This window comes from Apium graveolens, chromosome 9, assembly GCF_009905375.1.
Source record: "Apium graveolens cultivar Ventura chromosome 9, ASM990537v1, whole genome shotgun sequence".
Taxonomy (NCBI): domain Eukaryota; kingdom Viridiplantae; phylum Streptophyta; class Magnoliopsida; order Apiales; family Apiaceae; genus Apium; species Apium graveolens.
This window is the reverse complement of record NC_133655.1, coordinates 144995770-145008040: the sequence shown is the minus strand read 5'-3', so window position 1 is coordinate 145008040 and position 12271 is coordinate 144995770. Positions and strand designations below refer to the sequence as shown.

Sequence of the window (12271 nt, the reverse complement as noted above, 5' to 3'; positions counted from 1 at the left end):
TTAGGGTTCATGTTCCCGGAAATCGGTTCAGTGTTCGTTTCCAGAAAATACGTATACTCGTAATTTTATGAAATCAGGGTTATCGATTTGGCAAAATATTTCATCACATCGTACAATAGTTTCATATAAAACACACATATATATATAGTCACTCGACGTCCCTGATAATCATCGAATACGCTCTCGTATTTCTGTATTTCAATTTCCCGGAAATCGGGCAGCGTCTCCTTTGTTTATCGGACTACCCGTCGAACCAATTCGATGTCAAACTAATAACAATCAATCAATCACGAAATCCACATTTCACAATTTCTCAACCACCGATTTAAACCAACTAATTATTATTATTTATATCTTATATTTTTATTCGTAGGACTCAGAACAACGTCATCACCGTCCACCGTCCGCTCGTCGATATTCATCGCGGACGGCGGTAAAATCCGCGGGTACTCGTTTATTTCAGGTTTCCAACGCTGAATTCTACCGATTAGATAATTTCTGCACGTAATTATCATTTATTTCACAAATTTTACTCAACGAATTCCCTGCAGAAATAACATTAAAATAATTAAAAATATAAAAAAATTTCAACGACACAGACACGCGCACAACGCGCGGAACAGAGAAAGAGAAGCAAGACGGAAGAAAAACAGCACACCATCAAAAGAAACAACAGAACCAATATCGCAAACATCAACTGATACACACAAGCATACACACGTGTATATGCCTGTGTATTTCAACCAAACATAAATCAGAGCAACCAAAGGGGTGGAACAGAGGGGCGGCGCCGGGCACTCACTGGAGTTGGACAACGGCGGCAGAACAGAGAAAGTGGAGGAGGAAAACGGAGCAGAGAGAAGAACGGGGGAGAGAGAGGAGACGGAAGAGAGAATGGACAGAAGTCGAGAGAGATTCCGTCGAGAGAGATAAGCGGAGGGAGATGAGAGGAGAGACAGGGGTGTGAGAATTTGTATTTTTTGTTTGTTTTTTTATTACTACCATTCAGTAATGGACACGCACAAAACAAAACGCTAAGGGCTAGACACGTGTCCCCCCTCTTATATAGACAACCCATTTTATTCCGCTTCTGGAATTTAACGAATAGTCGAGCAACGATAAACTAATTCGAAAAATTACCAAATAAATTTTAAAATACTGTAAATATCCCGAAGTTACTAAAAATGTAATTTTGAAATTTTTAAATAATTTCTAAAACGCAACTTGTACCCGCTTTTTAACAATTAACTAAATAATGCTCGGGTGAAATTAATCCCAAAAATTCCCGAAATAATTTTAAAATGCTCGGAATATTCCAAACTTATATAAATATGAGTTTCATAATTTTTAAAGAATTCTGGAATTAAATATGGATTTTACGGATAATGTAATCAGAAAATCATACAGGGCTAAATAATTGACAAAATATTGATTTCTAAATTTTATAAAATCCCAAAAATAATTATTATAATTATAAAACCAAAAAAAAAATTCTAGAGACATTTTATATATTTATGCAAATAAATTTGCATTAAATCCACTTTTAAAAGTGAAAACAATTCAATACAATTACATAATTAATTATGCGAATAATCTGGTACACCACAAATCACACATAGATAATAATAAAACAACATCAAGCTGAAAGAAGCTATACACATATTTTATTTATTTAATCATTGTATAATTACGCATTTAAATAATACAAAAATACACGAGTCGTTATATCCTTCCCCCCTTTAAAAGATTCTGTCCTCGGAATCTGATCTAACTAAATAAGTGAGGATATTTGTCAAGCATATCTGAATCTAACTCTTAAGTAGATCCTTCTGCTCGGGCATTCTTCCAAACATATTTACTATAGGAATAAACTTATTTCTGAGGTCTCATTTTCTATGAACTAGTATCTAGATTGGGTCATATATCTTGCTCTAATTAAATAAAGAATACATTACTTTGACACAAAGACCCAAGACACACTAGGAGTGTGATGCCGCTATGGCAACAGCGCTAACTCATAGAAAACTTATTTACTTTTCTTAATATCTCTCACAATCCTGAATTTCTAGGGTTTAGCTTACTTTTATGCTTAAATCTTACGATTCCTTTCCAAGGCGAAACTTCCAGCGATGTTAATATTGTAACTTTTATCTCTATATCCTTCCGACACGAATCCACATTCACCCTTTATATATTATGAGTTACTTCTGGCCTTTCCTCAAATCAATATCCCGTGCTCATTATCTAATGAACTGATTCAGGATCTAACAATTCTTGTAACTTTTCAATCAATTTAAATCGAGAATGAATTTCATACCGAAGTTTCTTTTCATCTTTGATTGTTCAAACTTCAACCCTCACTCTTTCCAATTCTTTTATTAATTCCTCAAGGATCTCAATTACATTTACCGGTCTTGCTAGAGTGATCGTTAATAGGAATTCATACCTCGGAATCTTAACATACAGCTGCTCCCTTTTCAACCTTCGTAGGGAAATTCTTGGGCATTCTATGTGGAATCCCTTTTAACTGTTGGTAGCCTGATCTTAGGTCTTCCTCCAAGACCCAACACATTTTTTGAATTGAATCATATAGAAAATCAATCATATGCAGGGATTACTTATTTCTTTTCATCAACTTCTCCAACTTCTGATAATCAGCACATAACATCACACATCTGTTCATTTTTCTATAAACCACATCAATTCACAACACAGATTACACCTTGTCTTGTTAATCTTTCATCCCACAATCCTGAAGTTTCCTTAACTAATTACTTGATTCCTACTAGACCATACGATTTGAGGCTTTTGACACCAGCCCAACTCTGTACAATAACCAATGAGAGATCCTATCTCATGCTCTGAGGTAATCCTTAGGCCTTCACTTACTATCTATACCTCTTCCAACTTAGGCGCTTCCTTCTTGATATCCATGGCATGCGCTAGTTATGCCTTATCTTCTTACTTATACCCTTGAGTACTTATCCTAATATTAGCTTCCGTAGATATTATTATTTTCTTCTTCTGGTAATAAATTATTGTCCTGGTTCCTTATCAGGCTCTTGAGCAGCTGAACTTTTAATCACATTACAAGTCTTAGCCTTGGCTATACTGGACGTCAAACCATTTGATGCACTACCTCCAATGCTATCTCGGGAAGTACCTCTACAATTCTTGGCAACATGCCCTACCTTGCCACAGTTATAACAGACGACTCCTGGATTTTCCACCTTATATTCTGACGCATAATGTCCCTTCTGACTACACATAAAACATTCAGTATTTGCTTTACACCTTCCACCATGCCTCTTACCGCATTGCTTACACTCCGATATAGGCGAATTAATCAAACTGGCCTGATTAGAGCTGGCTGAGGTGTTACTAATCCTGTTTAAAGGAATACTTTTCCCTCTAAATTCTTTATTCTTACTCCTTTCAACCGTTTTATGAGACTTCTGGCTGGATCCTTCTTGACCTGATGCTTCTTCTATATCATCAATCTTTCGCTTCTTATCTTCTTTTTCTCTAGCGGCTAACTTCTGATCAAATTCAATTACTAAGGCGGCCTGAACTACGGAAGGATACGTCTTGAGTTGCAATGCCACCACTCCACTACGAATTTTAGGCTTCTATCCTTGTTGAAACCTCCTTGCCTTCTGAGCTTCAGAGCACATATAATCTGGTACAAACCTAGCCAACTCTGTGAATTTAGCTTCATACTCAGCTACACTTCTGTCACCTTGCTTCAGTTCTAGAAACTCAATCTCCATTTGATTCCTCACACAGTCAGGAAAATAATTTTCCAAAAATAACTCAGTAAACCTAGCCCATGGAACAGGGCCTTCTCATTCTAATGCCCTAGTTGACTCCCACCAATAATTCGCTTCATTTTTCAAGAAATAGCTTGCATAATCAGTCTTAAGATTCTCACTTACTTGAACAAGATTGAAAGCTTTCTCCATCTCTTTTAACCATGCTCCAGCAGCTACTGGATTAGGTTCACCTTTAAACTCAGGAGGGTTAACATTCTGAAAGGATTTGAATCTAACACTTTGGTTCACTCCTTGCTGTTGTTGCTGCAACAGTAGTTGCTGCTGCTGAATCTGTTAGATTAACTGCAACTGTTGTTGTTGCTGCTGGCGCAACAAATCTGGAATTTCATTTATAGTTGGATCCTCCGCAACACTACTATTTTCTTTAGACTGGGTATCTTTCTTGGGTGACATTTTCCTGAAATATATAAATGAGTTTATTCAAAACATAACAAAATGTTTGACAAAAGGTATCACCGTTTAAACGGTGCACCTATATCAGGAAAATGCTCCCCAATCACAGTACCCATATCCTAAATATCGGGGTCCATTTACAAAGAAATCTAGATTAACAGTGCTTGCTTTCATAGCAACAATGACAGTAACAGAATCAACAACAGTTCAGGAAATCTAAAATACAAAAAAACTAAACACCGTAGCATGGTTCCTCAATATAACAGCAACTGACCAACTTCCCATCACTACTCAGGTACAACAACTAAATTTATCCAACATACCACAAAAGTCGGCTGAATATATTAGCCACACACTATGTAGAACAAGCCGATAAATCGAGTCAAGCTTAAAGAACACTGACTCTACTTAGAACCATTGTGCATGTTTCAACCAACCCTTCTTCTAAGGATAATTTCTTATCATCCGCAAGTAACCCATCAACCATTGATTTACTTTTCCTGAGGCTATAATTCCATCATTAGGTCCTGAACTCTCGCGGTTACCATTATTCTTAAATGATATCCTGATATAGGACTCTCGTTCTTCTCAACAGTCGCTCTTGCTTTCAATAATGAGGACCATCTAATCGCAGAAATTCATTACCATAGAATATGCAATAAAATTTCTAGCTCAAGGGAATCGAATAAGAAGAAACAGTGAAGAAGATATAGGTATGACTGAGAGCAACCATATAAGTACATAAGATGGCCAGTCTTAGTACCGCATAGCTCACAACACATACATCGGTGGCGTCCCACCAGACCCTTTTGTCACACAGACAAATGGTCAACTCATATGCATTATTTGCCCCAATCAATCGATAGAATCTCCGAGAAAAGAAATAATGTTTAAATAGAGATTTACAAATAAGGAGGGAGAAAATCTGATTTATAACTGAACCAACAGAATCCTAAGTGGCTTACTCCAAGTTCTCAACTTTCTCACAGGAAAAGTAAGCAACTTATAGGATAAGAAATAATGATTCTGGAAACAAAATTCGTTTCAAGGAAGAAGTATAAGGGTTCAAAGATACCACCTCCCATTCTGATCGACATTCACCATAAAACTTGGCCGTCATAGTGGCCACTGACTACTATCATACTATCCAAACTCACTAAGGTCACACAATTGGGCCAATAACATTCCTTGACATAAAAAAATGATATTTAGAATTAACGTTGGCGTCTTCTCAACTGACACAACAAGGGCCCGCTCAACGCTGAATCCTCGCAATCGGACTCGTTTTCTCGAGGGAAAAACTAGAAATCTCTATTAAACATTACTAATAATACATATGCGAAGGAAACATACTCTAGGGCAGTTCCAGTCAATCCTCAATAAACATCAGGGTTACGCTTCCGAAATCCTTGACTAAACTCATAGACTCACTCCTCTGACTTAGTTGATGACTCTCATTTATATATAAACCTTCCCATACTCTTTTGACTCTACTCCTAACCTAAATCAGGGACTCAAACCTGTAGCTCTGATACCAACTGTGACGGCCTCAACCCCGGGGTCAGGAGTTGACGTCATCAACAACCATAAGATAGACAATTTAATAATAGAATATAACTACGACCCCTTTACCGAGATCTTTTCCAGGTTTAAGTATAATTTAGGTTATAACTAATTACAACACCCACGTACCTAAGCCATACTGACACCACTAACTTAATACAACAACTCAATAGACCATCTTTGGTCCAACACAACTACCTCAGAGGAGCCTACCATGGAAGGAACCAGAACTCTGCCCTGACTACTGCGGAGAAATCTCCTAGGCATCTGCAATACATATGTAAAATATTCTGCAAGGGTGAGCAATCACTTGCTCAGCAGTACCACTATATGAATAACAAATAAAATAATTTTTGATAAAACAGTGAAAGGAACAGAAATTATAGCTCGCGTACAAAAGCAGAGTAAACATTCATAAACTGGATATTCAAAACTAGCATGCTCCGAAAAACAACAGTATCAGTCGTGTGTTGTGTACAATTACCAGAATTAAAGCTTAGCATGCTATTTCATTTTCAAATCACCTGTCACATCAAGTTGATTTGTTAATCAATTTCAAAACTGAATCAATCAAATCTATTGGCCGTCCAACGGGTGAAGATAGCTGATCAGTCTACCCTCACCGGACATCGACTAACGGCCATCCAGAATAGAGAATGTGTTCTGGAACTTGGGAAAAGACTAGCTAGGTCTTTCCCCCAACGCTGGACTAATCGGTTAAACAGAATGCCCAACCCAATTAGCCACTTACGCAACCACATGCTGGGCCGTTACCGAATAACGGCCTCTTACGCAACTCCAATAGATTAATCAAATTCCCTTTTTGTTTCTTTCTAAAATTTCACGACATAGGTGGATCAAAACCTTCCACGACATAGGTGGATCAAAACATTCTTTCTTTATCCAGTTTCTAAAATCACTATCACCTATCTCTTTTTAAAATCATTCTATCATAGCACACTATTCAAAACTCTTTTCATCTAAACCACGCTTAGAGATAGGTGCTTTCAGAAGTTACTTTTCCCCAAAATAGGTTGAAAACAGTGATTTATAACTATAGGGGATACGTAACTTAAAACATTTCTGTTCCATTACGAGAATAAAACATTTAGCTATTCATACGTACTGAACCATAAAATAATGTTTAGGGGTATTTGCCTTGCAGAGCTTAACAACTATAATTGATCGACCTTGGACTAACTTGGACACTCAGCTTTATCGCCTTACTATCAGACTATCCTGGATCCGAATTCAACGTTCAGGTCCTTCGCTTGGAACCTCGCTACGCTTGTCGACTGATCACTAGGTTATCTTTAGTTCGACTTCACTTCTGGAGTCCTTCAACTAGAACCTACAGAGTCAAAATATCCTACATTAGACGACCAAGTATTCTTGACATATGCTCGCTAACATCCTACCCATACGATATTAAATCCCGAATCATAATTATTCATATTATAATAACACACAGCACAATTAGGGTTCATGTTCCCGAAAATCGGTTCAGTGTTCGTATCTAGAAAATACGTATACTCGTAATTTTACGAAATCAGGTTTATCGATTTGGTAAAATATTTTATCACATCGTACAATCAAGTTTTGTATAAAACACACACATATATATGTAGTCACTCGACATCCCTGATAATCATCGAATACGCTCCCGTATTTCTGTAGTTCAATTTCCCGGAAATCGGGCAGCGTCTCCTTTGTTTATCAGACTACCCGTCGAACCAATTTGACGTCAAACCAAAAATAATCAATCAATCATGAAATCCACATTTCAAAATTTCTCAACCACCGATTTAAACCAACTAATTATTATTATTTATATCTTATATTTTTATTCGTAGGACTCAGAACAACGTCATCACCGTCCACCGTCCGCTCGTCGATATTCATCGCGGATGGCGGTAAAATCCGCGGATACCCGTTTATTTCGGGTTTCCAACGCTGAATTCTACCGATTAGATAATTTCGGCACGTAACTATAATTTATTTTATAAATTTTACTCAACAAATTCCCTGAAGAAATAACATTAAAATAATTAAAAATATAAAAAAAATTCAACCACACAGACAAGCGCACAACGCGCAGAACCGAGAAAGGGAAGTAAGCCGGAATAGCAACACCACACCATCAAAAGAAACAACAGATACAATATCGCAAACATTCAACTGATACACACAAGCATACACACGTGTATATGCCTGTGTATTTCAGCCAAACATAAATCGGAGCAACCAAAGGGGTGGAACACAGAGGCGGCGCCGAGCACTCAACGGAGTTGGACAACGGCGGCAGAACAGAGAAAGTGGAGGAGGAAAACGGAGCAGAGAGAAGAACGGGGGAGAGAGAGGAGACAGAAGAGAGAGTGGATAGAGGTCGAGAGAGATTTTGTCGAGAGAGATAAGCGGAGGGAGATGAGAGGAGAGACAGGGGTGTGAGAATTTGTATTGTTTTATTTGTTTTTTATTACTACCAATCAGTAATGGATACGCACAAAACAAAATGCTAAGGGCTAGACACGTGTCCCCCCTCTTATATAGACAACCCATTTTATTCCGCTTTTGGAATTTAACGAATAATCGCGCAATGATAAACTAATCCAAACAATTACCAAATAAATTTTAAAATACTGTAAATATCCCGAAGTTACTAAAAATTTAAATTTTGAAATTTTTAAACAATTTCTAAAAGGCAACTTGTACCCACTTTTTAACAATTAACGAAATAATGCGCGGGTGAAATTAATCTCAAAAAATCCCGAAATAATTTTAAAATTCTCGAAATATTCCAAACTTATATAAATATGAGCTTCATAATTTTTAAAGAATTCTGGAATTAAATACGGATTTTACGGATAAATGTAATCAGAAAATCATATAGGGCTAAATAATTGATGAAATATTGATTTCTAAATTTTATAAAATCCCAAAAATAATTATTGTAATTATAAAACCAAAAAAAAAATCTAGAGACATTTAATATATTTATGCAAATAAATTTGCATTAAATCCACTTTTAAAAGTGAAAACAATTCAATACAATTCCATAATTAATTACGCGAATAATCTGGTACACCACAAATCACGCATAGATAATAATAAAACAACATCAAGCTGACCGAAGCTATGCACATATTTTATTTATTTAATCATTGCATAATTACGCATTTAAATAATACAAAAATACACGAGTCGTTATAACTAAGACAATTTGTCAACCCTAAGTAAGTTGTATTGTTATCTTAACTTGTATGTTATACTTGTAACACTTAAAGTCTGAAAAATGTCAAAAGAGTAGACTAAAGTCTTTTTCTATAAATAGTGTCAAGCCTAAGAATTCTAACTGGAAGAAGATCAAGAAGATCATGCCTCAGAAGAATTATGAAGAAGCTTGGAGTTGAATAAATCTGTTTTAGGAAAAATATTCTAAGTCAAGATCTCTACAAGTCACATATTTAGTGTTATAGAGAAGTCATTCAAGAAATCCAGAGTGACTTATAGAGAACTCAGGAAAGCTTATAGAGAACTCGGAGATATCGATAAGCCGAATTGAAGACATGAAGATTGGAGATATCGACAAGTCATTTCTTCACTAGAGAACTCAGAGATATCGACATGTCAACATTCATTAGAGAACTCTGAGCTATCGATAAGTTAAATTCCACTAGAGAACTCAGAGATATCGATAAGTCAAAATTTACTAGAGAACTCTGAGATATCGATAAGTCAAATTTGACTAGAGAACTCTGAGATATCGACAAGTCAAGAAGCCACTAGAGAACTCAGAGTTATCGATAAGTTAAAGTGAAGATATGAAGATTATAAATCTCGACTAGCCAAATTCTCTTATAGAGAACTTGAGACCTCTACAAGCCAAATTAACTATAGAGTACTAGAAATCTCGATAAGCCAATATACTTATCGAGATGTCAAGTTCTCTATAAATCAAACTGGAGATCTCGAGGTAAAATCTCAAAGTACAAAATTGTATATCAGTTCAATATCCAAGATTAACAATCAACAAACAATCCAAACAGCCAGATTGACAAGTCTACAAAAAGCAGCTTGAAGTATGTGCAAGATCAATGATGAAGATTAACTGACAAAGGAGGATCAAAGTAAACCCGGGATCCTAAAGATATGCTAAGCCAGAAATAGAAGATATACTTTTCTATAAATGGAAATGACAAGTGACTGTTTACAAAAGCTAATAGCATGTCTTATTGTATACTGTGTAAACCAGCAGTTAACTGAGTTATAAATTTAACACCGGTCCTTTGTTTAGTTGCAACAATTTAGAAAGAAAATCTTGTAACTCTCTCAAGAAGAAGCTAAGCTCTTTATCAACAATGAGCTTAGAAATTTTGTAGCAAAACATTCTTAATTTTAATATAAAATTAAGTGAGTTTTGAAGATCTGTGTTCTTTATTCTTGCAAGTTTAATTTCTGCATGAACACACTTTTACTACAAGATTTAATTTACTTTGTTCAACCATAAAATATTCAAGAAAAGCTTAAAAATAGTAAAATACATTCACCCCCCTCTTTGTATTATTCATTTCCTAATAGTGATGCACGAAATAATTTGCGAAGAACATCTGGCTGGTGAATCTCTCACCTTTAAGATCCTTCGTCAAGGATTCTTTTGGCTGACTTTACGAGCCGATACGAGTGAATATGCAAAGAAATGCAAGCCATGTCAGTTGTTCACCACAGTTACGAAGCAACCTCCCGAAGAAATGGCTATTGTCCCTAGCCCCATTCCATTCTTTATGTGGGCCGTAGACATAGTTGGAATTCTCCCTACTAGCACCAATCAGGAAAAATACTGCATTATTTCCATCGACTACATGACCAAGTGTGTCGAAGCCCGATCGTTATCCGACATAACTGAAGAAGCAGCCAAGAAGTTCTTTCGGGAGCAGATCATTCTCAAATTTGGAATTCTGAAAGTTTGTGTTTCGAATAATTGAACCCAGTTTGTTGGGAATAAGTTTCAAAGGTTTCTGCATCACTTCAGAGTTCAACAGAAGTTCAGCTCAGTTGCGCATTCCTAGGGAAACGGGGTAATCGAAGCAGAGAACAAAATAATTTTTCAAGGAATAAAGAAAAGGTTAGGTGAATCCAATAGAACATGGGCCGAAGAGCTTCCTTGGGTCTTATGGGATTATCGAACAACACCTAGGTCTTCCACTGGAGAAACTCTTTTCTGGTTGGCCTACGGAACAGACGCCCTGGTTCCGGTTGAAGTGGGCTTAGAGTCTTACAGAACTGAAGTCTATAATGTGGAAATCAATAACTTCGGATTAAGGGCGAATGTGGACTTGTTAGAAGAGGAAAGAGATGCTTTTCATTAAAGGAACATGAAACACTTACTCCGGGTTGCCCAATACTACGACTCTGGAATTAAAAAGAGGTCGTTCGGAGTCAGAGATTTGGTCCTATGAGAATTAGCCGCATCTATGCCGACAAGACAAGGGAAACTTTAGCCAATCTGGGAAGGGCCATACAAAGTAATTGAGATCATTTTACCAGGAACCTACAAGTTGGAAACACTGGCTGGAGAAGCGATCGAAAACACTTGGCATTCTAGTCGCCTCCAAAAATTTTATCAATAAGGAAAATTTCTTCTATTTCTCATTTGTACTTCATTCTGAGTTCCATGTGAAAAGTGTAATGACTTAATGATCAATAAAAATGCACTTTTTTTCTCGCAAAGTTATTACTTAAAATTGCTATAAACTGAGCGGCCGAATGAGTATTACTTAGGGACGACCCCGAAGTAGATAAACCCTTCGGCCGCCACATTTGGTTTGCTTAAGAAAAAAGGGAGAATGAATATTATCTAGAGAAAATCCTAAATAGATTACTATCCTTCGCCCTATGACTGTTATTAAATTATAAAGTGAATGCATGCTGCAAGTACGAATGAGGAACGTCTAAGGGAAATCCTGAAAAAAACTTTCCCCTTCATCATTCGCTTATAATTTCTCACTATCACTACTGGAAAAAAAGTGATATTGTTGAAAGAACGAAGAAGGCCTTGTCGAGAGGCGATCTCGAAGAAGACCGGTCCTTCGTCCTCCAATCATGCATAATTTTTTTACAAGTAAACTTGGAGAATGAAGATGGTTTCGTCTGGGGCGATCCCAAAGAAAACAAGCCCTTCCCCTTCTAGGTTTAATAGTACTTCGAATGTTACAATTCTTGCTTTAATTTTTACAAGTACCACTTTTGACCGATGGAACGAAGGAAAACTAGCCTAGGGACAACTCAAAAAAGGCCACCCATCTATTCCTTCGCCCAAAAGGACATACCCTTCTCAGTGTTAATGGCCCGAGGTTCCCTTCAGGCTGAGGCCTCGACCCTGCAACACTTGGGGTCGAAGATGGATAATACATGAGAAATAAAAACTGCTAATACAAAAGTCAGGCCAAAGATGCAGGGGTACTACATAAAAATTGCTAAAAGAT

General features: G+C 36.8%; 1 protein-coding gene across 1 annotated transcript; it reads left to right on the top strand.

Moving 5' to 3' along the window:
- The first annotated feature begins 10537 nt into the window (after positions 1-10537).
- Positions 10538-11155, top strand: LOC141685641 (uncharacterized). Its single transcript, XM_074490734.1, has 2 exons — positions 10538-10750; positions 10856-11155. The coding sequence occupies exons 1-2, from the start codon at positions 10538-10540 to the stop codon at positions 11153-11155; spliced, it is 513 nt and encodes a 170-aa protein (XP_074346835.1).
- Positions 11156-12271: the final 1116 nt, after the last annotated feature.